Source organism: Larus michahellis, chromosome 15 (genome assembly GCF_964199755.1).
Source record: "Larus michahellis chromosome 15, bLarMic1.1, whole genome shotgun sequence".
NCBI classification, from domain to species: domain Eukaryota; kingdom Metazoa; phylum Chordata; class Aves; order Charadriiformes; family Laridae; genus Larus; species Larus michahellis.
The window spans coordinates 12,711,676-12,737,598 of NC_133910.1; the positions used below are offsets into that span (position 1 = coordinate 12,711,676).

Genomic DNA, 25,923 nt, shown 5'->3' on the forward strand with positions numbered 1-25,923 from the left:
GTCCTGCTTTGGCAAAATGCTTCGTTGTGGCTCCAAAGTTCAGAGGGAGTTTGAGCACCAACTTCGCTTGCCTTCAGTGGTGATTGGCACCTGAGGCCCTTTAAAAACATCAACCGAGGGGTGCGAAACGTTCAGTACCTGCTTCGATTTTGTTCGTGGTGCTCACGGGCTGCCTCGGTGTGCGGCGGCTGTGCGGAAGGCGGGGAGGGCTGATCCTCCCCAGACCTGAACGATGGTCGTGTCCGTTTGTGGGAGGGCAAGAGTGAAGACAAGTCCCGGTTTTCAGCCGTGGCGACGGGAGCGATTGGTGGGCAGGGGGTGCTGCCAGCCTGCGCCGGCCCCTGGGACTCACACAAGGAAAAGACGGTGGCGCCATCTGTCCCCTTGGTGCTTAATGGGGGAGAGATGCTCCTGTTGTGCCCCAGAGAACAAAAGAAACTCCCAAAGGCAAGTGCCCTTGGAATCTGGGTCCTTGCCCCGTGTGTGTGTGGCCTTTGAATTTGGAGAAGGAAAAAGAGTTTGATGAAAGTTGTGGCCCACAGCTGCTTTGCCGGTACAGTTTGTGTTTGTGTGTCCCCTGGGCTGCTCACGATACGGGCAGGACCAGCTCAGTGCCGTGGTGTAAGCCCACTGACCGGGGCACTGACACCAGGGCGGCTCTTGGCCCCTGGTGGCTCCGTGGTCCCCTCTGCTCTGCCGGCACCTTCCCGAAGGTCACCTTGGAGCCGGCTCCTTTTCTCTCCCGACGGAGGGGGCGATGCTGGCGGAGGCTGAGCGGCATGCTGCTGGCCCCGCGGCCCCTGGCAGCGCAGAGCCGGTCTCGGAGCCGTCGGGGAAGGTTTTTCACTGCACGCACGCAGCCCGTGAGCCCCCCGCGGCTAAAGGGAAGGGGCAGCTGCTCCCCACCCATCCCGTCCACATAATCGTCCCTTGCTCTGGTCCCTTTGCTGGGCTCCATCAGCAGCACTGCAGCCTGGTCTCTGCTGAAGCTTTCACCCACCTGAAGATATAACCACATTCCACGCTTTTCACTTTATTTCCCTTGACCAGGTTTGCTTGGTTCACACCCTCTTTGGAGCTGATTTCAGCCACGGGCAAGAGTTTGAACCCTCAAATGCTTTGGTTTTACTGGTAACATTATAAACAAGGTTGGGATGAATTTTCCTCTGAATAGGAGGTGATTGCACTCGCAGACGCTGCCCAGGAGGAGGGCAGAGGGAGGGGGTGGCCACAATCCCGTCCATTTGTCCTGGGAATAAAGGAGGGAGCTGGTAAAGGGAAGAGGTGCGAGGAACACACGCCTCCCTGGGATGCCAGGGATCCGCCGCGTTCCTGCGAAGATAATGTTTTGCTTCAAAAAAGCCTTTCTGATCCCCAGTGCTCTGACCTGGGATTTTTTCCTTAATCCCAAAGTGGCCGGGAGGGCAGGTGTCGGCTGCCGCCCTTCCCTGGATCCCACCCCGCCCAGGACAGCGAGGGGCCGGTGCCTGGCTGGGACGGACACGGGCTCTCCTGCAGCGCCGCCGGCCTCTCCTCTGCTCCTCCCCACTATTTTCCCTTTAGAGCTCAACAGCAAAAAAGCAAATTTTTCGTTTTTTCTTTTCACATTTAGGTATTTAATAGAGTCATTCTTCCTGTCAAAAGGTTTGTCTCCCCACCCCCCCACCCCCCGCCCCGTTTTCCTCCCCATCATCCCTCTCCCTTTCTAAACCCCATCACAGAGGTATCATTTGTTCCCGGCCATTGGCATCTGGTAGCGTCAAGACGAATAATCCCCAGCGCGGGGGAGTGGGAGGAGGAGCGCGGCGGGGAGCCGCAGTCCCTGCAGCGGGGAGGCGAGCGCCGGGTGGGCGTCGCAGCATCCCTCCCTCCATCCCCGCCGAGGGTGCCGGCGTGGGAGAGCGCCCACGGAGCCTCCCCGAGCTAGACGGGACCCTGGGGCACTGGGAAGGCTTGTACGCTGCTCCCACGCAAGGTCTTTGCTCTGTGCCTCAGTTTCCCTGTGGGAAAACAGGCTTCTCCCCCCCCTCCCCGGGGCCGCGCTGGGTTTGGCACAATAGCAAACCTCCACGTTATTATTCTGGGGGCGGAAAGCAGCATTACTCAGAGCCGGGATTGTTAATAACTCACTAAATATAGCGCTTTCCAGCTCCAGAGTACTTTCTGAACTCTTAACTTGTGAGCCCTAACCTCCTCCAGAGACAGGGGCCAGGGCACCGGCCGGCATCGCCGTGCGGGCAGGGATGCCAGGAGAGCAATGAGACAAGGTTCCCCGTGGATGCTCCTGCCTGGAGGCGCTTCCCGTCGTGACGGAAGGAGCGGGTGCGGGGTCAGTCCCTCCTGAGCTGGCCCAGGTCGAGGGGGACGGGGGCGGCAGGCCGAGGGCCCGGGGCAGGCGGGCAGCGAGGGACGGGCTCCGGCAGCCTCTCGGTGATGGTGGGAAGCGGCTGCTTCTCCCACTTGCCCTGCAAGAGAGAGCGGCACCATGAGACCGAGTCGGGGTTTCAGGTAATTGGAGACTCTGTGTTTCTCCCTACTTGTAAAAATGAAATGATCTTTAATGTTCAAAGTGTTTTTAGCCCACACCAGGATGTTTTTCTTACGAGACGTTACTAATTATTTGTATTGCAGGAGCTCCTACGCATCCCCTTAGCGGCGCGGACGTCTGCGGTGCACCACGTTGCACAAACCCACCGCAGGTAGGGAGTTTCCAGCCCAAAAAGTGTTGCCCACCAGATCAGATGGTGACAGTTCCAATCAGGGAGCCCCACCGACCCACCGCGCTCTCAGCCCAGCCCTGAGATTCCCTCTCCCCCAGGTATTGGCAGGATGGTTGGTTGGAGGCGATGTTTGCATCGTGCCAGCGTGGATTTCATGTGCAGCTGCTGCCGGACGGGAGGGACGCAGCAGCCGGGATGAGGTGCCGCGGGGCAGAGCCAGGGAAGGGCTGTCACAGCCATCAGGGCTCAAGGTGACCATGGCCAGGACGAAACCCCCGGCTCCGTGCATGCATGGGGACACCTTGTCTTGAGGATGCTCCCTGCAAGGAGCAATCTGTCGGGTTCAGACAGCGCCGAGGGCTGAGCCCGCCGGGCAGGATCTAGCTCAGACGTGACTTGTTGGTCCAGGTTAGTGGCCGGGTGAGACGGATGCAGGGGCTGCGATGGCGGAGGGGCGCTCGGCCTGGGCTTTGCTCTGGTTCGGTGATGCTACAGTTTGGCTGCCGGCTGCGCGCTCATGCGGAAACGTCAGCGAGAGGCTGAGCCGCAGCGTGAGCAGGAGGAGGGAGGTCTGGAGAGGAGAGGTAGAGCCGTGAGTCATCAGCAAGAAGAGGAAGGTTGAATTTGTGTTTTCAGATTAAATTCCTTGTCGTATGTCAAGCGAAACGGGCCAGAGCCTGCTCTGGCGCCAGGAAAAGGTGGAGGGGGATGGAGGGACCACTCACATGGGAAGTGACCGGAGAGGGGACAGCATTGCGGGGAGCACCAGCTGGAGAAAGGACCGTTTTCCTGTACCCTTATGGCTTACGAGAGCAGTTAAGCATGTTTAGGGTCCTCCTGCTCCCGGGCTTGGCCCCAGCCCTGAGCCCGTCTGCTGCAGCACCCTGCCCTGCCGACACGTCCCAAACCCTCACCAGCACCCCGCTTTTGGGGTAGATCAGAGGCATTCGGAGTGTCTCGATGGTTGTTGTTTTCAGTGCGTTTGAGCGGAAATCTGAACACAGAGAGTGTGGAGTTCACTGCGAGCCCTTGCAGGTGCAGGGGACTCGGGGACAGTGACATCCACGTAATTAACAGCACTCAGTCCTTCCCGAAAGCTCGTCAGGTTTGGGATCGCTGAACTGCAAAAGCACGAGCTTAATTAGAAGCTGGTGCGTTTCTCTTGGCAGAAACCGTGTGGAATAAATGAGATGTCTTAAAATCGGGCTCGCTCTGAAAACACCAGCAGAGCAGGAGGGGCAGCTCGGCTCCTTCGCCCTCGCTGCGACGATCCTGACCCACTTTGTGCCAGCGTCGGATCTGCTCCGCTCGAATCTCTTCCCTGCCACCCCCCAGACCTCGCTGAAATCAAGAGAGTTGTCTGGGCCGTAATTAAGAGGCTTAATTTATAATTCAGCTGCTGCACAAAACTTCTGCGCCACTGCTGTCCCTGCAGCCGGGCTCTGTGTGGCCAAGAGGTGCCGGGTCTCCGGTTCCAGGGGACTGGAGAGGTTTCTGCCCCCTCCAGAGCAGACTCTGCCGAAGGGCTTTTACTGGGGCAGAAAGCTGATGGTCTTCCCTGCAATCCGCCTGGCATCCTCCGGCGCTGCAGGGGATAACGCTGGATCCAGAAATAACGTGTCGTGTGAGTTTATTACACTGATAAACGCCGTCGGGAGCTGATGGTGGTCGGGACCATCAGGGGTTTTAAATCTTCATCATCATGACCACCATGGCTGGGCCTTTTTTTTTTTCTTTAAAGATCTCACGCCCCTTCATCCTTCAGGTTTCGCTGGATCTCCGCATTCGGAGACCGCACAGATGCTGTGCGTAATGAGCTCGCTCTGCTGGGACCTGATGTAATTTGCCAAAACCCTAAAAACCACCTCGCGTTTCTCCTCGGTTCTGGAGCTAGCCCTGCCTTAACGCTCAGCAAGAGCGGCCTCAAAATCGCTTTATGCAAATGCATCCCCAAATCGAATCTGGCCGAGCACATCCACCGCGGGCTCGTCCTGTATTTTTCTAAGCACCAGGTTTGGGCTGGGCTCAGTGTCCTGTGGATGCCGGGGTTCCCTGGGCAGCTCCAGGTCCCTGCCCTGACCCGCCGGGTGCGTCCGTGTCCTGAGCACCGGAGACCTGACCCGTCTCATCGGGATCACCCTACGGCACAGCTCTGACGAGCTGCTTTTCACCTATAGCCAGGAGTTCTGCTGTGAAGCTTTGGTTGTGAAGCTGGTACCTACCGGGAACCTGACGGCTGAGGATTTGTTACAGTGCATGGAGATGGGAGCGAAGCCGTAGAGGGATTTCAGCACGTCGCGGTTGAAGGTGTTCCAGGGGACGGAGAAAAACTGCTGTGGGACAGAGACCTGCGGGCACGTGCAGACCTCCTCGTCGTTAAACCTGGGGCAGGAGAAATGCCACGCTGAAACGCAGCAACGCCATCCCCTCTCATCCCTAGATGTGTCTAATCCCTCCCTGCCTAAAGCTGGGCCTGGAACGACTCCGAAGTCAGCGCTGGGAGCAGGGAGAGCCTCATGCAGCCAGCATCGGTGGGGGAAGATTTGGGGCCAGCCGGACTCCCTGCAAGGAGGACACCCTGTGCAAGGTCAGCATCTCGCCCCTCTCACTGTGGGTGAATGAGCTGCAGGCTGCTTCTCCGGCAGGGGCGCTTGGCGTCTGCCGTGGGTTATACGAAGTAATTTGCACATAAGTCCTTGGCCACGCACTGACTCTTGTCGGGAAGTCCCTCCCTGGGAATGCTCTCCCTTCCTGGTGGTTCTCACTGCACAGCCATCCTTAAATCATAGAATCACAGAATGGTTTGGGTGGGAAGGGACCTTAAAGCCCACCCGGTGCCACCCCCTGCCCTGGGCAGGGACACCTCCCACCAGCCCAGGTTGCTCCAAGCCCCGTCCAACCTGGCCTTGAACCCCTCCAGGGATGGGGCAGCCACAGCTTCTCTGGACACCCTGGGCCAGGGGCTCACCGCCCTCACAGCAAACAATTTCTCCCTAATGTCCAATCTAAACCTCCCCTCTTTCAGTTTGAAACTGTTACCCCTCATCCTAGCATTATACCCCCTGCTCCAGAGTCCCTCCCCAGCTTTCCTGGAGCCCCTTTAGGGACTGGAAGGGGCTCCAAGGTCTCCCCGGAGCCGTCTCTTCTCCAGGCTGAACCCCCCCAGCTCTCTCAGCCTGTCCCCATAGAAGTGCTCCAGCCCTTGGAGCATCTTCATGGCCTCCCCTGGCCCCGCTCCAACAGCTCCATGTCCTTCTTGTGCCGAGGACTCCAAAGCCCCGCGTTTGGCTGCCGGCTCTGGGGGCAGGGGAGGGCAGGACTGCGCTCCAGCGGGCAGCCACGGCTCCCGAAACCCGCACTGCCTGCGCGCCCCCGCGCACCCACTGCCCAGCCAGGGTCCCAAACCCCACTTTTTAAACTTTTTCCCGGCGTTACTACCAAAGGGCTCTGCCATGGTCCCTCTTCCCTCAGCACCGCCGTGCGGGGGCTCTGTACCTGTTGACGAGGTTGAAGTAGCGGTGCAGGTAGCCGGGATCCACGGCGCTTTTGCACAGCTCCAGCTGCGTCTGGGGGTAGTAGTGCACGTAGTTCACGCACATCTCCTCCAGGATGCCAAACCCGCCCTGCGGCACAGACACACACCTGCTGCCAGCGGGGTCCGGCTCTGCCCTGCCAGGGAGGGCAGGGGGGCTGCAAAGGCACGAAGCTCACCCCCCCGCGCACACACACACACACACACATATATACACCCCCCTCAGGTGGATGGGATGGGCCACAGTCTGCTCATCCGCCCTTTATGCAAGGACAGACTTTCAGGCTAGATGGTGTGGTTTACATTAAAATGCAGATTTCCTATAATCCCTCTGCTATATTTAGCTTTGTCCCTGTTGATGGTACCTCTGACAGGCTCTTTTTTTTTTGCTGCCTATGTAAGAAAATAACATGCACTGTCAAAAAAATGCCACTTCTCTTTAATTACAATTAATCCCCGGTGGAACAGTTTGTGATGGGAATTAGAGTGACACACGCTACTTCTCAATTAGCACCTTAGCGTCCCCGCTGCAGGCAGCGGAGCCTTGTGGGCTCCCTTCTTTTGACGCTTTCCCTCTTGTTTCTGGTTGCGATTCATCAGGGTTCATGCAGTTCCCCCCCCCTCTGTGGGTGCCCCCAGCCCTGGGGTGCCCCAGGCGGGCAGTGAACTCGCCCCCGCACTCACCACGGTGGCTCGGCTCCGGTCCTCCGTGTTGTATGTGCAGGTCGTGACGAGCTCATCACCCTGGGGGAGGTCGAACACAGACGCGTGTAGGTGTGAGAGTGCAGAGTTTCCCCTTTCCGATCGGCAAATTTGGGATTGGGGAGTGTGTTCCGTAGCAGATGCACCCTGTGGCGGTGCCAGCCCGGGGGCAGCCCCTCTCCCCACCAGCACCGGCCGCAGTGCCACAGGAGCACTTGCTAAACTTGCATCCCCTGGGGAGATTCCCTTGGGCCGTATCCCAGGGACGGTGTTTCCCGCTTTCCTCACTTTCTAAGAATTTCTGCAGGGCTGAAGCACCTAAAAAAAGTCCGCTTGGGCAACGATTTGCATTGACAAACCTCCACCCAACTTGATGGCGCAACTAACCCCCTGCTCCGCTGTCGGTGCCGGGGCCCGTGGGGACACCCCAGAGCACAGCCCTGCCTGGGGATGGTTTCAATGGGTGCCGAGGCTTTTGAGCAGCCTCTTGGGACGCGATGGCTCCCAGAGGTGCCCTCTGCTTTGCAGCCGGGTCCTTCCTCACCCGTACGGCCCTGGGGCACGCTCAGCCTCTGCTTTACCGCCCACGCCCACCGCATTCGCTGCCAAATCTCTTCCTCTCCTTCCATCGAGCCAGCAGGGAGGGGGCACCTCCAGTGTGCGCACGGTTCGCCCTCACCCCCCCAGGAGCCTCCCTCTGCTAGAGGAAGCCCAGCTCAATTAGATGCTTAATTTAGCTCCCGGCATGGTTCGGTTGCCCACACACCCGTTTTGTGCCATATGAGATGAGTTCCAGTGTCCCCAAGGCACCTGCGCGGAGGTGGCAGCGATGACCCGGGGACCACGGGGAGCGTGTCCTCCCGTAGCCCCCCCGGCAGGTCCCAGATGGCAGTGGGTGCCTGTGCGTGGGCAGGGGCTGCCGGCGCGGGCGGGGATGAGGTGGTGTAAAGGAGTCAGGGGGTCACAGGGCTGCAGGGGTCTGGTGAAGGTCTTGCACTATTTGGAAGCCACCACGGTTTTTGGAGCTACTCACCGGAAAAACGGCAACCATCTCCTTCAGCATGCGGATCTCCTGGGAAGGAAGGAAAGGGGCCGTGTCGGAGCAATGCCGTGGCTCTGTGCCCGGGGCAGCCCCATGGGTGACGTCTGGCCGGGACCCCCGCTGCCCCCGCAGGCCCCTGTACCTGGAAGTGAGGGCTGTAGTGACCGTCGGCGTTCACGACCTGCCGCTCTCTCCCGTCCCGGGACAGCACAGTCACCACTTTTCGTCCTGCCAGGTGAGTGTGGAGCTGGGAGGCGAAGATGCGGATGCCGGCAGCGGGCAGAGCCTGGGGGAAGGACGGCTCAAGCCCCTTGACCATCCCCATCCCTCTCCCCTCCCGTGCATCCCCGTGCTGCGTGCTCAGGACCGGCCACCCCTGACCCCCACACGGGGCTTTGGGGATGGCTGTGCCCTTGGAGCAGCGTAGAAGCGAGCTCCCTGCAGAGGGACAGAGACTCGGTCTGCTGCCAAAACCAATTTATGTGCTGCCGTGCCCTAAGCCAGCAGGAGCAGCTGAGCCAGAGGCTGCTTGCCTCCCCGCATTCATTAGTGGTGGCACAAATGATTCCTTTTGGGTAGGCCCTACAAAAACATCCACTAAAACTTCCTTGAGAACAAGGTGGGCATTTTGAAACCGTACTTGAGAGAGCTCTTGGCAAGCTCCTTGGAAGCAGAGGCCAATTTTCCCATCTCCATGGGGGAAAGCACCGCCGGGACACAGCCAGCTCGGCAGTAAGATTTATGGGAATGGTACCCTGGGGAGCCGGAGCAGATGGCACCCCAGGAGAGCTGCTTCGAGGGGGATTCAGCGCATCCCAACCAGCTGCTCGCTGTTTGTTGTACGCGGCAGATTTTTTTTCTTTCCAGCACAGCCTCGTGGTAAGGGATTCGGGGAGTTTAAAACTGGGAATTGGGAGCCCGGAGCTTGGTGCCGTATCACTGCTGCCTGGGACCTGGGAAAAACCACTTGCAACCTCTCTTCTCAGAGGTGAAGCCGGGGCGGAGGGGATGGGGACTCACCAGCTGGGTGCATTTGTCGGTGCAATACCCTCTGAGGATGAAAGCGTCCTCGCCTGGGGGAATGGCCATCACCGGCGTGTAGACCAAGCCCAGCTCCATGATGCCAGCGTCGTAGCGTCGCAGGGTGGCTGTGTAGTAGAGGCGGATTCCCGAGGAGTCGTGGCGACCTGGCAGGCAAGAGGACGAGGCTGCAAGTCACCGTGGGAGAAGTGACGGCTGCTGGGACAAGGTCAGGCGTGAAAAACGACACTGTGCTGCAGTGGGTGAGGGGAGAGGTTGCTCCAGCCTCTCACTCGCAGCTTTCTTCATGTGTGCAGTTCTTAATGTCTTGAAATCCTAGATATTTTCATCCAAGCCTTTGCCGAGTGGCCCCAAACACATTCCTGGTCCCCTAGAGAGGCCGCCGGCCTGAGGTTGAATTGCTCCCAGGAGAGGTAAGTAGTGCCTTTGGAGAGCCCAAAGCAGGACAGATCACGGGGTGCTTTGGAGAAGCCCCTCAGAGTTATGGCTCATCGCATTTGTAACTGCTGCATCCAAACAACTAAGGGCCATGCTGTTACTGGGGGCCTGGCAGGAGGAGAAATGCCTATGGAGCAAGTACTCCTTGCATTTGGAAAGCTTCTGGTCTCTCTTACATTTGAGATGATTGCTCCATTTAACTTCCCCCCGGGAGCTGGTGGGAGCTGGAGAAGCCCCTGTGCCCAGGGTGTGCCCCTGGCAGGTGCTGGGCACGGGGCAGCGAGCTCTGCTGAGATGCAGAGCCGAGCTCTGGCTCCCGTTTGCCACCCAGCCCTGCAAGCAAAGGGAAGGGGCAGGTTCAGTAGGTCAGGAGGGCTTCAGGGTGGCTTTGAACTCCCTGTCTCCGGGCTGGAGCCCGCCCAGAGGCAAGAATAACGGGGGAGACACTATTGGTTAACACGCAAAAGCAAATAAATTATGAAAGACATGAGCTCCTTATTTATAGACGTGTTTCTTCTCAAGTTGCCGAATGTGCTATGATTGATCTACAGTACATATGCTCTGGCCTCCTAAAAATATACTTGGGTAGTCAAGAAGCTACTTGTTTTTATGTTAATGAAGAAACTGGGTTGTTTGCCATCCTTTTTTTTTTTTTAAGTGTGTCTCCTGACAATGTTATCGAAGCAGGAGTACCAGTAAAACAACATCTAAATTCCCCCATCCCCAGCCAGGCTGGTGCTGGCTCTCTGGTGACTTTGGCGCCACTGTGGCTCTTGGCTCGGAGCTCAGACCCCCCCACACCACTTTGCACAGAAATCGGGGGGGACAACCTGTGACAGCCCAGCTAAAGAACAGTGTTGCCTTGGACCATTGCCCAGCAGGAATCATGTGCAGGGGCAGCTTTCTGCCCAGGGGGCTGCGGGCTCAGCCAGGCTCCCGTCCCTGAGCATCCCTCCCCACCACCGGGCATGCGCGAGGATGGGGTCCAGCCTCTGGTGAGGATGACTTTGCTGAGACCAGAAAGGCATCAACATGGTGAGGATTTAAAGCATTCCTCCCCGTAGTGCAGATCTGGACCATGAGGTCTCCAGAAAGTTGCAAACAGGGCTATGATTTTGGCCAAGTTTTCTTCTGCAGGAAGCCCTCCCTAGCAGGGTGGCAGTCCCTGGTGTTACCCAGCTCTCCTGCCAGCACCTCGCTGGGGAGGCACCGGGCATCGCCACGCACCCACTCACCTTTGAACACCAGGGGGTTGTGGTAATGGATCTCAAGGCGCAAATATCTGGAGGAGCCTGGGCCACCGAAGGCAAGACCTGCTTCTTTGGGGTAGTAGAAAGCCTGGAGGCAGAGCAAGGATGTTAGGGGAGCAGTGGGGTGGCTTTCCTGGGGTCAAGGACGAAAAGGGTAAGAGGAATGACTGGGCATAATCCTGACGCCCACCGTGGGCTGAGGGACGGGACTTGTGCTCTTGGTTGTGGTTGGTGAGCTCGTCTTGCTTCCAAAGGCTTCTCGCATGCCGGCATGCACATGCAATGGCATAACCACTGAGCAGGGGCATCACACCCATTTACGGCACCGAGGAGATGGGCTGGGGTGAGGTGGAAACTCAGACACGCCTGGGAGGAGCTCAGACAGGGCTGGACACAATCCCAGCAGATACCGGAGTTGGGGTAGCCCTCATGGGAAAATCCCAAGATAGGATGGGGAAAGGTTGGGAAGCAGCAGGAAAGCACCCAGGAGCAAAGCTTTCACCCAGGGTGGTGGGTTCCGTTTCGCACCCACCTGCGCTCCCATGGCCCACGCTGCAAGCACGTGCCTGCAGTAGTTGAGCCGGTCTGGCTTCATCTTGGAGTCGCAGGGTCCGTTGTAATGGGGGAAGCTGTCGAACTCAGCAGTGCACTGGAAGACTTCCATGTGGTGGACCAGGGCTTCATTGCCTGCTGTGATCACTGGCTCGTACTGCAAAGCAGCATCCAAGAAGGAGGACACATTAAGACCGTTTGTTGAGGCCGTCCCCGGGGGCTGCTGCCTGTGCAGGCTCCACAGGGAGCCCAGGGTAGGTGTGTCTGCTCTCCGTTACTGAATGGGAGATGGTTTCTGCTGTGTGATGGGGAGGGAAGGCTGTTCTGAGCATGAGGCACTAAGGGCCAAGAGCTCTTGGTTGTCTTTGGGACCAACCCAGAGTCTACCAAAGCTCATAGAGAAACATCTTGTCCCTTCTCAAGCGCCAGATGCACCTGATCAGGAGAAGACCTTGGTCTGCTTTGTGATGACTGAGTCCTTTGCTAGTTTTGCAGGTGTAAGTGACCCTGGGGACTTTTTCCTGAAGAGGGTCCTGGCCATGTTGTGGTAGCTCTGCCTGCAGCTATTGGGCGTTGTTTCTATCCAACAGCTGCTCGGGGCACGGGGAGGGGGATTTGGGGTAGAAAGAGTGACTTCAAATAAGCCTGAGGACCGGCTCTGGCTAAAAGTGCCAGCTGTAGAAACGATCTGCAGCAGCGGGAAGGTATCGGGAGTTACGCACTTTTTACTTACACAGGGATGATTCATTTCACACCATCTGTTGGAGAGAAAATCCTCCTTCTGAGTTCTCCTTTGCAACGCCGTCTCTCCCCTATAAATCACTAAGCACTCGCCTCGTGTGTCAGGTTTTCCCTCTCCCCGTTGTGTGGTTTTGACTCTGGGTGTGCCAGGTCATCTGCCGAGCCACCTCCACGCCTGATGGGGCAATGCTCTCCCACCAGCTCGTGACAGGCAGTCAGACTGGTGTTACGCCTGCCTTTCCCAGCACTAGGCCGCCTGCAGGTTTCTGCCTCTCCTCGGAAGGAGGTGACCCAAGCACGTGCCACACATCTGGGCAATGCACACAAGTTGCATTTATGTCTCTAACCCTTTTTTTTTTTTTTCTTTTTTGGAGTATGCCTGATCTTTTAGAATCCAGTTCATATCCTGGCTCACTCGGCTCTGCTCTTGCCAGCCCTGTTCCTTTGTTTCCCATCTTTATGTATTCATAGAACCATAGAATTGTCCAGGTTGGAAGGGACCTTTCAGATCATCCAGTCCAACCGTCAACCTAACTCTGACAAAAACCGTCACTAAACCATAACTCTAAGCACTATGTCTACCCGTCTTTTAAATACCTCCAGGGATGGTATTCCTCGTGGCTCGTTGCGTGCCATAATCCTGCCACGGGTCTGTCCTTGATGGCTACAACTCTGCCTTCTGCGGGGCACAGCTCTGTGAGGGAGCTGCTCTGAGCTTGCCCTGGTACTTGCTCGTTGTGCCAGGTGGAAAGTCATCACCCTGCCACCTCCTGCTGAGAAACTTCTGATTTCGGGTTCTCTAGGAGACATGAGGATGCTACTGGCTGGGGGGATGGCTCTGGGAGATGTTTTGGTACCATGCTGGAGAAGACGTGTGGGTCTGGAAACCCCCCTGTGAAAGGGCAGGGAAGAGGTGGACTTTGCAGAATGGCTGAACGTGAATGTGATTGCTGATCTGCACTAGGGAAGGCAACCCTCTGCTGCCTCTTACCATGATAATGTGATGTTTGGGGAAGTCGTATGGGAGCTCTGTCATGTAACACCAGTAGGTTGTCTCCTGGCTGGGAATGACAACGTTGGGGGCCGTTATCTCCATGGTCTTCATGTCGCTGGGCAATTCAGGGACAGTGATGTTGGGCTTTAGCAGCTGCACCCTCTGCAGTCCCCTGTGGAGGGCAGAGACGTTGATGGCTTGGAGGGAATGAACCGGTTTCTCCAGGATCCCATAGATAAGGTGCACGGTGCCATCCTGAAGCGAGAGCAAAGTATATTGGGTGGTTTTTCATGCAGGAATGTGAACTGCATGGACTATTAGCACCAATATCGGTGGCATGAATCCAGGAGTGGGCCTGGACCCCTCCCCAGATGGGAAACCACTCTGACTTCATGAGTAGCTCCCTTTGCTCATCTGTCCCAGAAAGACTGTAGATGTAGGGGCATTTCTTTGGCTGACGTAATCACAGCGGGTTCCCTACCAGTTGGGAGAGTCTGAAAAGTTTTCCCTAGATGGCGTCGGTTCTGTAAGGGTCACGTCTCCTCTCTGCTCTGTCAGAGCCCCTCGTCCCTCCTGAGCTCCAGCCTGGGATGGCCGCATTGGTTCAGAGCTCATCCCAACCCGCAGCCCAGCCCCAGCAATGGCTGTGGGCAGCAGCCTGGGGGGAACAGCAGAAAAAACCTTCTCCTTGAAATCCTCCCTTTCTGCCAGCCTCTGTTGGGGGATACGGAGAGAGGCTCTGCTGAAAGTCTGCTGCAAGCAAGGAAGGTGCTGCTGAACCCAGCGAGCTCTGGACAGGAGATAAGGAAGAAAGGAAAAGAGAATAATTTTCTCTTTAAGGATCAGGGAATAGAGACCTGCAAGTCTTTTCCCGGTTCACACACAGATTTTCTTTTTTTTCCTCCAGGGCTCTCTGTGTTTTGGCAGACAGTAGACATTTCTCTCCGCAAGACAAGCTTTTGAAAACGAGCAACAAAAACTCAAGGATGTTCTGTGCCCACGTTGGCTTTAAAATATCCTGCCCAGCAAAGGCTTTCATCTGAAATGAGCCTTGTGCCGATCCGTGCCCGCACCTGGGGTCCAAGGCTTGAGACCCTGAAGCTCTTCAACATCCCCACTGGTGGGAAGGTTTCCCCCAAATCGCCTCTTGTGGAGGAGAGACTTGACCGAAGCACAGACAAGCACACTGCAGTGACTCTGTTTGCCGTCCCTTTGCTCTGGCTCCTGCCAAACCCCTCCTCTTTGCCTCCTGTTGAACAACATCAACATCTCCTTGTAACACTCCAAACAGTTGGCTCCAGACTGCAAGCCGGAGTGATGCAGGAGGGTATTTATATAGACCTAACACACGCTTAACAGGAGCTGATGATGCAAACGAGCTAAAATCTACACTTCATAGAGGTTTATAAGAGGTTGTAAATAGATTGTGCCAAACATTACTCATGTCCCAGGGCTGACATCTGTAGCATGCTTCCTTTCTGCCCTAGACAGCGCAAACGCCTGATGCTGTCCCCAAGACAAAACACCGGTGAGGTACAACCACGCAGGTTGGGGTTTGCAGCCCAGCTTGGTCCCCCAGGGCTGGGATGGGGCTGGGGAGTGTTGTAGCGGGGTGAGGGCGAAGCCGTACCTCTATAAGGTAGTCCTTGGGGTCGCAGGTGCTGAAGGCTCTTCTGAAGAGGAGGTAGAGCCCCTCAGGAGCCCTCCGAGCCCCAAGGAGCTGGTAGTCCTGCTGCGAGTCCATGTGGAGCTGCCCCTGAGCATCGCTCCAGGCATCCTGCGGGAAGAAGAGTATCCTGCTGAGCCAGGAGGCTCCATCAGCCCCGCTCAGCCCGAGGAGCCCACGGCGGTGACCTCCAGCAGTACCATGAGTCCTGAGGTCCTCCTTCTGTCCACCCTCTGGTAGGTTCATCCTCCATGTCCTGGAGGTGGAGGGAGCCTGTGTTTTGGTTGCCCCATGTCCCCCTCCAGCAGCCCCTGGGCACCACCGTGCTGGCACGGCCCCTGCCACGAGACCCTTGGTGGTGGCACATGGAAGAGCACAGGGAGACCTGTGAAACAGGTGACCCAGCATTAATATCCTGCAGAAAGACCTTTACAAGTTGAGATGCGACTGGAGGAAAGGATGCGGGGGGAGGAAAGCCGCAGGGACACGCGAAGGTGTAGCATCGGTCTGTGCTGTGTGTTGGGTGTATTTGGCTGAGGGACCTTCTGAGGGGGGGGTGACGTGCTCTCCAAGACCCTTGCCACAAACCAGCTGCTCACAATTTAAGATCGCGCCCTTGCTGGGCCTTAGGTCAGCCCTAGAAATCACTACCCCTCTTCAAAATCCTTAGTTTCTTGTGGCCAGATTGTTCCGGCAGCCCCAGCAAGGCCTCCCAAAAACTGCTCAGTGCTGACGATGGTGACAAAGCCACGCCGAGAAGCAAAGCAGTAGGTCACTCCTGTGCTTAAGGATTTGAAGGTTTGGAGTGTAAAATCCTGCAATAATTTGGATTTGAACAGCGGTGTTGTCTTGATCTTTTGCAACTCCCATTGATATCTTTTGTTTACTGAGAAAAGGCATCTAAGAAGTACCTCGCTGTATGCACACAAGGGGCATCGGTTCTCTTATCTTGGGGGAAAAAGCAGCAGAAAAAGAATAAAGCATTCTGGCACCATTTCAGCCAGAAGTATGGAGTGGTATTTCGAGAACATATTGTCCTTAGAGGGGGAGAGTAAAATCAGCTACATGAAGCTAGCATGACATTTGTTTTTATAGGAGTATGGTGTGCAAATGAATCTCGTAGTACATGGGGGGTTAAGCAAATTTGGATCTTTCTAACAGCTGACATACTTATCCAGAAGAAAGGTTGCTGGGAGAGAGAAAACCAGGGCTGGAGAGACTTACAGAAATCTCCTTGCAGGATGCTGTTCAGCACCAACTGAAAGAGAAAGCCCACATTCTGCCCCGTGTTTGATTCAGTGCCGTTTGTCTTTCAGCGAGCACATGAAGGCAGATTAGAAATGATCCTTTATGTTTTTTTAACATGATGCTGTGAAATACTGTAGCATTTGGGCCACCACGCATCCTGAATGGCTGGTAATTAGCAGGAAAACAGTACAGATAATAAGCTCTCCTTTTCAGCCTTTCATTACGCTGCAGATCACATTGCAGCTGATTGTGAGAGAATGTATTTTATGGTTAATTTGAAGTAAGCAGAGAGGTAAAATTTAACTTACTGGAAAGCCTCACATGGGGAAAAATGTGAATTGCTTTCTGCAGCCAAGCGCAATTGCGATGAGCCTGACGTGGTGGTCTGGGGATAGGTACCCTCCGGGGAGCACGGGGGTAGTTACTGCAACTGCTGCCCCGGCGGAAAGACAAACCAAACAAGAACCTGGACAAACGGTCCGTGTAAGGAAGGAGAGCGATTTGCAGTAGCAAAATCAATCAGCAAAATTAGAAATCACAGAATCACAGAATGGTTTGGGTGGGAAGGGACCCCAAAGCCCACCCAGTGGCACCCCCTGCCCTGGGCAGGGACACCTCCCACCAGCCCAGGTTGCTCCAAGCCCCGTCCAACCTGGCCTCGAACCCCTCCAGGGATGGGGCAGCCACAGCTTCTCTGGGCACCCTGGGCCAGGGGCTCACCGCCCTCACAGCCAACAATTTCTTCCTAATATCTAATCTAAATCTCCCTCTTCCAATTTGAAACCGTCACCCCTCGTCCTGTCATTACACTCCCTGCTCCAGAGTCCGTCCCCAGCTTTCCTGGAGCCCCTTTAGGGACTGGAAGGGGCTGGAAGGTCTCCCCGGAGCCTTCTCCAAGATGAAAATGAGTTTCCCCCTCCCCAGTCTTCTACCACCAGGCATTTACGCACCACCCAAATACATTTGCATGCTTAATTTCTGATAACGCCGCGCTGCTGGCAGGCTGGGTTTCCCTGTGTCCTGTGGATCGCTGCGATAGCGGGGAGGGCGACCCGCAGTCGGGTTCTTGGTGCTGGCAGGAGCAGGCTTTTCTGGCTGATAACTTTTGCACTTTTCTCAAAGTCATTAATGGGAGCTGTGGTTAATTTTTAACGTGACTGAGAGCAGCGCACAGGCGAACCAAGGTGTTGATGCATCCTGCGTGTGTGTGCGAGTGGGAGTGGGAGCGTGAGCTGGTCTGTAGGATCAGCTGTAGAGCTCTGGGTAGCTAAGTACAGCAGAAACATCCAGGTTTTGGGTCCACTCAGCCTTGCTCTATTTATTCTTTTCTTTTTGGGTTGAAGATCTTGTGCAAAACGCATAGTGTAGACCTGATCTGTGGGTCCCTCTGAAATAGAAACCCCCAAAGCCCTTTTTGGACCCTGTCCACCCGGGCAGCGGGAACGGTCCAGAGTGTGCCGTGCCCTGGACCAGCGCCGCTCTTTCAAACCACGAGCCAGATTCACCCGCGGGGAGGCGACCCCAAAAAAGCAGCCGTGCAAAGGCACGAGCGACTCACCCCAAAATAGGAATTGTGCCCGTCGCTCCAGAGCACGGCCAGGTCGGCGTTCTCGAACTCGCCCCTGTCCGACATCCCGAAGAGGAGCCCGAACCGCAGGTCCCTGACGAGGAGCTGGAAATGCACCACTTGCTCGGGATAGCTGACGTTCCAGGAGAGCTCGAGCAGCCCCTGGGGATCGAGGGGCACCTTGTAGGGAAAATCGCTCCCACGGGGTGCCGAGCCCTGCAGGGCCACCACCAAGATGACCAGGAACACCGCGATCATGGTGAAGTACATGGATGCCACTTCCCGCAGCTTGAAGCTGGGGCAGGGGCAGGGCTTGCTGCCGGAGCTCTGCATCCTGGGGAGGACGGCACCCGTGCGCCGGGCTTTGCCCATTTATGTGCTGGCCCTCCTGGGCGAACCGGGTAAGCGATTCTCTTTAATTGCATTTGGTTGTTGGGAAATTGGATTGGTGTATTGACCCCCCCACCTCCTGGCCAAACACTCGTCATTCACTGCCTCCCCTTAATTGGGTCTAATTGCACATGGACATTATCAATAGTAATTTAATTCGACTGGGCTGATGTTATTCACTCTTAAATCTTCCTTAGTGGCTGGAAAGGGCTCTTTACTCGCAAGCTGCTCCTGCTGAGCCCTGCCTGGACACGCTCTGCCCTGCTTGCATTGCCTCTCACCCAGCTCTGCAGCCGTCCCTGCCTGTGCTCCATGAGGCGAAAGCTCCGGGATAGCCCCAGGAGCAATCCCAGCCACAGATCCCCACATCCCCAGCCTGGGATCACTTATCACCAGCAAGGTGGCCAACCTGGGAGGGATCAAATCCCAGGGTCAGCTGCCAGGTGGATGGGGCATCTCAGTCCCTCTCCCTGCCCACGCTCTGCTGGGTGCCGGGCAGGGTACCACTGTCTGCATCCCCCTTTTCTTTTTGCTCCTCTGAGTAACCACGCAGACCGGTGGCTTGCAGATAAGCTGGCCCAAGCACACCCAGGAGACCCCTGGGCCCGCCCCAGCCCTGTCGTGTCGTGTGCTGCTCAGGCTGTGCCGAGCTCCGGCTGCACCGCGGGGACCCGTCCGGCTGCACGTTCCCTCCCAGGGACCCCGCCAATGGCACGAAGCCCATGGAGCCGTTTCTGTGCTGCTTTGTTTGTGGAGGCTGTCCTCCCTGGGGACACCTTTGGGCGAGATGCTGCCGAAAGCGGAGCCGAGTCAAGGGACCCGTAGCCCCGCAGTCCTTTAGTTGCTGCTGGGTTTAAAATGAACCCCTCCAAGCCGACGGCAGTGTCGTTTGCTGGAGCTCTCATGGGTGACAGAGCAGGTCCAGAAGAAGGGTCCCAGGAGAGGAAATGTCCTTCCCGTGTTTTGGGTGGTGGCAACGGTGCTTTTTCCAGCCCAATAGCTCAGCTGCAGACAGCGTGGGAGATGGCTGTTCTCCTCCCATCTCAGCCTCCGTCCGTTTTTTAACCTGTTAATAATAGTTTTACATGTAATCGTGATCACACCTCCAGGAAAATGCTGCAAGAGTTTATTTTAGCAGAGTAGGGCTGGCCTGGCAGTGCTGAGCTGGGGTCCTGGCATCTCATGGGGCCTTTCCTGCACCCCCCAGCGTTGGAGACGGCCCCGCAGGCTCCCAGCAGGCGGGGACAGAAAGGGTACAAACCAGAGCAGAATCACCCCAGCTTGTTAATGCTCAGAGAAATCAGGGAAGTAACGTAGAATGAGTGCCAGGTTATGAACAGCATGCCGTATTCTTCATGGGAGCGCCTCGGGGGACACGGGGAGCATGAATGGACTCAGCTGCAGCGGCTGGAGGGGGCAGCTGGCGGGGACTGCAGCGAGGGGAGGGCAAACTCCCTCTCCCATCCTCCTCCAAAATATGCCATAGGGATGTATTGCCTGTGGAGGGCACCTCAGGGGCTCAATTTACTTTTCCAGGTGGAAATTTTACATTTTTGCTTAATAACTGTCACAGGAACTGAATTCAGCCCTTCTCAGCCTCCTGCCCTGGCAGCTCCAGGCTGCTCTTCTCCCCCATCCAGCAGTGCCAGGGAATGGCTCCCTCACCCTGGCGGCCCCGGGGGCTTTGTGGTGCTGGCGTTCCCCGGATTTCACCCCTGAGAGCACCCAGGAGAAACAAGAGCCCAGTGAATGTCCCCATCAGCTTGCGTTTTCCTCCTGCGAATTTCTCATCGGTGCGGTATAGAGTTCAACATCGGGTGTCCGGCACCTGGGAGGTGCTTCTCCTTTCAGATGGGATTGCTCTGGGGTGGGACAAGGAGAGAATATCTGTGCTGTACTGATTATTTAGGTAATTATCCCATGAGGTTGAGTATTTCGGGAATAGGATGGCAAATGGTAGATGCTGCGGGCTTTGAGATTTGCTCTTCTGCTTTCTAATGATGCAATTAGCACAAAGGATCCCTGATCGTGAGCAGGACCTTGTCTGAGCTCCTGGGCATTAAGTAATATTGACAGTGTTTGAAATATTTTTCCTGCAAAGCTGCATGCCAGAGAAAATGATGATTTCCCCCAAACAGCCAGAAATTAAATTCAACTCTTCTCTTCTCTTCTCTTCTCTTCTCTTCTCTTCTCTTCTCTTCTCTTCTCTTCTCTTCTCTTCTCTTCTCTTCTCTTCTCTTCTCTTCTCTTCTCTTCTCTTCTCTTCTCTTCTCTTCTCTCTTCTCTTCTCTTCTCTTCTCTTTTCTCTTCTCTTCTCTTTTCTCTTCTCTTCTCTTTTCTCTTCTCTTCTCTTTTCTCTTCTCTTCTCTTTTCTCTTCTCTTCCCTCTCCTCTCCTCTCCTCTCCTCTCCTCTCCTCTCCTCATGATTTATTTCTGGCCCACCCAAACCCAGCATTTAAGCAAAGATAAGGATCCCCACGTGAAGCCCAGCTCCTCTCCCACACCACTTTGTCTCCCGTCGAAGGTCCTGCCTGCCTGGACCTTCGGAGATGTTAAATATTTGTTATTTCTTTGCTTTTGTAGCAGCTGGGACTTTGGATCCAGTTTAAAGATACCTATTGTCTTTCCCCCTCCCCCTTCTCATTTGTTTAAAGTCTGATGCATTCTCTTTAGGTTATTAACTTTTCAACGTTAATTGGAATTATAATGAACCGCCTCAAGCTCTTTGGTACATACACAGTGCCTTGCTTTATCTCGGAGTTTGTGGTCTTGTTTTATTAATGCCGGCTCACGTGACAAGCGATGCTCTCAGATGTCTTCTGTGCGGAGTCCCCTCCGGTCCCCGCTGGGTCTTGGGTTTCACTCGTGGTCCTTGCAGCAATGTCATGGGGGCAGATCCACGTTTCCCAGCCCTGCGTAATGCGAGGAAATAGATTCAGCTCAGTGCCCGGGTGTTTTAATGAATCATCAATGTGTGCATCCCTACGCTAAATTCGATGAGGTTTCTCTGTCCTAAAACACAACCATTACCCAGGAACGCGGCAATTGATCCGGAGCGTCTCTCCTTGTCGGGTGACCTGCTGGTTAGAGGTTTTGCTCTCTCATTCAGCTTTGTCGGGCAAAAGGCCAAAGCGGAGAGAAAGCCGGAGAGCTGAGCTCTCCCGGACAAGCGCATCCCTCGTCCCCATCCCGTGCCCTGTGGGAGCAGTGACTCCGGAGCACAGCCCGGCCCCACGCCAGCCCTCCCGCCGCTGCTGGCAGCTTTAGAAGCACATGTCCGGATAGTTTAATGTGTGGGAGGCCATTAGAGCCATCTGGGAAGGCTCCCACGGTGACAGCTCTTGGGGCCACCCTCGCTGGAGGTGCCAACCGAACACCTGCGGTGCCCCGGGCTGGGTCTGCGCCTCCACGGCTCAACTGGTCTTCGGCTCCGCTCATCTTCCCGAAGGAGGAGGCAGCATCCCCCTCTTTGCCTGAGGCTCCTGGGCTGGTTCCTGGACGCACTGTGCTCCGAGATCCTTGTCTGAAGGCGTCAGATGGATGTCCCTTGTCCTCCAGCCCTGCCTCCATGGGTAGACGTCTGGCTGCGTTACAAAAGCCCCGGAGAACAGATTTTTTTTTTGCCTTGCCCCATTTCTAACCTCCTCTGAGTACAGATTCACCCACTTCTCCTCCTCTCCTGGCTTTGTGTCCTCATTGTAAGGGGAAAGAAGCCGAGCTGCCAGCATGGCAGGAAGGCAAATGATCCTCACCAGGGGGCGGGAGGGGGTCCTTAGCTAACGAGTTCTGCCTCCATCTATTAGAGCTGAAACCCCAGGTTGCTGGCATGTGCAAGTGGAGCTCCAGAGCTTTCCTCTACAGAAGGAATTTGCAGTGGAACAGCATAACATGGGCAGGTCAGCTTGAAAACAGCTGAACTTTGCAGATAAGCGGTGAGAATTTATTTAAAGAGAAAAAAATTATGTATATCTCTCTCTCCCCCCTTCAGTTTCTCCCCAGTCGTTGCTCATAAATCCAGGCGAGGAGCGAGGATCCAGCTTTCCACGCATTGCTCCGGGTGTTTATTTTAAGACTTCAATGAGATGTAGAAATACCAGTTTCCTGACTCTGAAACTCCGACCGCTCGGGGCTGCCGCAGAGTGGCTTCCCGTGGGCCGGCTGCCGGGAGGAGCACCAGGAGGGCCACGGGACGGGAGCTGTGGGTTCAGCTCTTTTCCTTGAAGGCAGAGCAGCAGCAGTGCCTTTCTGCCCATCTGGGAGCTCTTGCCGGAGCTGATGCCGGCACGATTGCGCTGGTGCTATCATGGAGCATCCTGGCTGGAGACAAGGCTCAGGTGTCCCCGCACACCCCGCTCCAGGCAGAGCCGGACGATCCCCCTGGCAGAAAGGAGCTAAGGGCGCAGTAACGCACAGGGAATACCTGGAGCATGCTGTGAGCCCCAGAGAAGGGCAATTTTTAATGGCTCGTGCTCAGATGGGTCCCCCAGGCCCCAGCTTGGCTGTGCTGGATGCCACGTGTCCAAACCCTCCTGTCGACGTGCTAAAACTGCCATGGCCTTGCATTGCCACTGACGACCCCGGATGCAAAGCCAGTCCCTAAAGGCAGCTAAGCTGTGGTTTCCAGAGCCCTGGAAGCGGCAGTGCCTGATATTTGTGGCAGGGAGCTCAGGGAAGCAGCTGCCTCCATCGGCAGGAGGCGAGGGCTGCCTGCCTGGAACAAAGGCTGACTTACAGGTAAGTAGGTTTAAACACAATTGATGCACCGAATTAGGGACTGAAGCAGGCAGCATCCCCCCCAAGCTATAATCCATTGCCTTGCTAACATAAATGGAAATTCAATTTGGGCAAGGGCAGGGAGGGGAGGGAAGCTCGTTGTCTGCTCCCGTGCAGCTCTCCGTGCCCCGGGGGCTCTGCCATTCGCAGCCCCCCTCCGTCCGCGGCCAGCCAGCGCCAGGATCGAATTTGCCTCGGTGCTGACGAGGTTAGGCAGTGTCTGACTCAGGCTGGACCCGACGCGGCATGAGAAGGGGGAAGAGAGGGCTGGCACGTAGGGGAGATGCTCACGTGGACGGGCAATCGCGCAGGGTCCCAGGGACCCCAGCCCTGCTGGATGCTCTGTGCCATTCCACTGCCCAGAGCCACCTCTCACCCTTCGTACCACAGCCGGAGAGCACGGACCGGCCTCGCGGCTCACAGGACCTGTTCAATACACATCCAGGGATGGGGGGAATTGTTCATCATCCTTGTAAAAGGATCGCTTTGCTCAGTCCAGTTCCCATAACGGATCGGAAGGGATCTGCAGGCTGCTGCTTGGCTTCGTCGTGCACCGAGAGGGTGCTGGGGCTGAAAATCTGAGTCTGCAGTTGCCCAGTGGAGGCACAGGCAATTATTTAATATCTCAATGTCACCTGGGCCTTGCTGGGCCAAGGGTGTGAATGGTTCGGGGTGGTTGTTTCTGAGCTCCATTGTTTTGCATGGGAATCTCCGCACGTGGCTGCAGCAGTTGCTGTTTAACCCGCGGACAGGCTGGGTGCCAACTGAGACAAGACACTCGGGGGAGACCGTGACCCACAGCGGTGGGTGGGAATAGCGTTCCCTACTCCTTGCACGTGAGTTTGTGCCTTACAGCACGTGAGCAACAAGTGCTGTAACATCCCCCTTGCTCGTTCCACCTTCCTGCTTTTTCCTAACCTGTTTCTCTTTTTTGCCTTCCTCAGGACCAAATTCAGGACCAAATTTTCTCCCTCTTAAACCAAGTAATGCCCCTGCCTCATCCCCCCGTGAGGACCGCATCCGAAGGGGATCCAGCCCCAACCGTGCAGTTGGACCTCCCCACCGCCACCAGAGGTGTTTCCCTGAATTGGAGACAGAATTGGACCTCAGCTGCTTTTTATGGCTCATTCCCACTGCTCCTGCTCCGGCGAGGACTGCCACGCATGGGGGAGGCTGAGCAGATCCCATCTCTTCTGCCTGTCCTCCTGGTCCAGCCGTGCACCCGCGGCTCTTCTGCGGAGTGAAAGGCAGGTGGATGGGCTGTGCCGTGGTGATGGGAGAGCAGGAGAAGGGCCAAAGTCAGAGAAAGGAGAGCATCGCTTGCTCTCTGGGACGTGCTGCCTTGCCAGGCGCTCGAGGCCGGGTGGGCAGCCAGGCCCCTTCCCACCCGGGTGCTTACGGAGCCCCGCATCCGTAAGAGAGATTCCCTCCCCAGTGCTGCCGCAGCCGAGCCACCTAATGAAATCTAGTCGCCTGTGGATGCTATATTAGGGTTACCATGGATATGGTGCCACAAACATTGGGCTGTGGCTTTGTTATATAAACAGGAGAGATTGCCACAAACACCCAAAATATCTGAAAAGGACAGGAAGAGACAAAAGCGTTCGCTGGGTTTGTTTATAAAGGGTTGTGTGATCCAGTGGATGGTGCCAGCGGGAGGTGGGAGAGCTTTGTGTTCCCTTTGAGAAGTGGAGCATGACCCAGCAGTGGTCTCAGACTTGGTAGCTCTGGAGACTCCCTCCGATCTTCAACAGGATCTTTCTAAAATTATCCTAAGAAGTGCTGCTGGCTGGGCCGCTCACCGACCCAGCTCATGCCCAAGAGTTGGGATCCCTGCAGGTCACGGTGTGAAGCACATCGTTCTTCACGCTCAAGTTCATCCCAGCTGAGCTTCACGCAGATCTTGGTCCTACCCAATTTCTGCCATATACAAGGAGATCCTGCTGCCTGCAGCTGGCGGGGCCAGGACTGGTGATGGTGGCGGAGGCGTACGGTCATCAGCTCTCCCCGAACTGCCCACACCTCACCCTGCTCAGCAAGACCATCCGGCTAATCTTGTACCATCTCAGGTACAGAAAGTCCCTCGCACAGTTCATGTAATTTGAAGGAAAAAAAAAAAAAACCTGCTCTAGAAATGGAGGTGGGATGTAAGGGAGATGGAGACATCAGAGGGGCTAAAATTGTATTGCACTCCCACTCCCCTGCCAATAAAACCACCATAAATAAAGTGGCTTTGCAATAACCATCTCCACGCATTGTAGCACAGATTCACGTGTCCCTGCAAAAGAAGCTCCAAGCAGGATAAACCCTGCTCTAAGCTCCTTCTCCAAGAGAGGCGTGACAAGCTTGCTCCAGTCCTACCATGGGGATGGCTCCTCTCTTCCCAGCAGGTGCTTTCCCCAGGCTCCCAGTCTCCATCAGTGGCTTCCTCTTCCATCCTCCACACTCGCCAGTGGGTGACGTCCCCAGGCCACGGCTGTTTCCGCTCCCTTCTGGCCTTCCAGATCCCCGTCACTGTGGGACGACCATTCATCCGCTTGTTTTCTCTCCTGTGGCTCTCCCTGTGAGTGCAAGCAGACATCTTGCCATGCTTCATTATCTGACGTGTGGTGGAGAATACCAAACTCGGTCAGGAAAGATCTGCTTTATCGTGTAAAAACACACCAAATCCAGCTTTTGCTCTTCGTGCTGTAGGACACCCTGCATTACCTTTCCGCATTACCTTCCATCCCTGATTTTGCAGGACCCATCTTAATTTTCATGAAGTGACGTCTCGCATCTCCGGAGCGGTGAGGAAGAGTTCTTCTCTGATTTGGTAGGAAAGAACAGCAGAGGGAGCTGGGATCTTCCGTGGGCGTGAGTCCAAGGGAAGGGCTGTCTGCCATGTGAGTTCTCAGGGGGGTGGGTTGGTGCTGAGCCCTTCTGCGTTGGGCTCTGCTCTTTGATGCCAGCCTTTCTTGTTGCTTTTCCTCCAGCCATCGCTTTCTGGCACTAAGCTGCTTCCTGAAGATTACACAGCAAGCCAGGATCAGCATCAAGAGGAGCCGATCCAGGAGAGGACGTGGGGCCAAAAGAGCCTGAGGAGTTTGAAGATGGAGCTTTATCAGCTTAGCAAAAGGGTTGGCGCATTGAATGACAGAGGCTGCAGGCCCTGCACGCTTGAGGTTTGTGACAGACATGTTAGCCAAAGATCTAATGAACGGTAGAAATAGTGAAAAAATATTATTTCCTTCAGAAAACTCAACATGGCTTCTGTACAGGGAGTGC

The 25,923-nt window shown here is 55.9% G+C and overlaps 1 protein-coding gene across 1 annotated transcript; it reads right to left on the bottom strand.

Moving 5' to 3' along the window:
* Positions 1–1,738: 1,738 nt before the first annotated feature.
* On the bottom strand, positions 1,739–17,947 carry DBH (dopamine beta-hydroxylase). Its single transcript, XM_074608622.1, has 12 exons — positions 17,485–17,947; positions 14,643–14,789; positions 13,010–13,267; positions 11,258–11,434; positions 10,711–10,813; positions 9,017–9,183; positions 8,139–8,282; positions 7,988–8,026; positions 6,937–6,996; positions 6,216–6,343; positions 4,943–5,102; positions 1,739–2,465 (listed from the first exon to the last, which is right to left on the bottom strand). The coding sequence occupies exons 1-12, from the start codon at positions 17,863–17,865 to the stop codon at positions 2,331–2,333; spliced, it is 1,899 nt and encodes a 632-aa protein (XP_074464723.1). The 5' UTR covers positions 17,866–17,947; the 3' UTR covers positions 1,739–2,330.
* Between the last annotated feature and the right edge of the window lie 7,976 nt (positions 17,948–25,923).

Bases quoted from the DNA above. Each gene is read 5' to 3' on its own strand.
- DBH (XM_074608622.1), bottom strand. From the start codon at position 17,865: ATGGGCAAAGCCCGGCGCACGGGTGCCGTCCTCCCCAGGATGCAGAGC. The intron at 11,435-13,009 runs GTAAGAGGCAGC...GCTGCTTTGCAG, and splicing joins CCAAACATCACATTATCATG to TACGAGCCAGTGATCACAGC. The intron at 8,283-9,016 runs GTGAGTCCCCAT...TCCTTCCCCCAG, and splicing joins CCGACAAATGCACCCAGCTG to GCTCTGCCCGCTGCCGGCAT.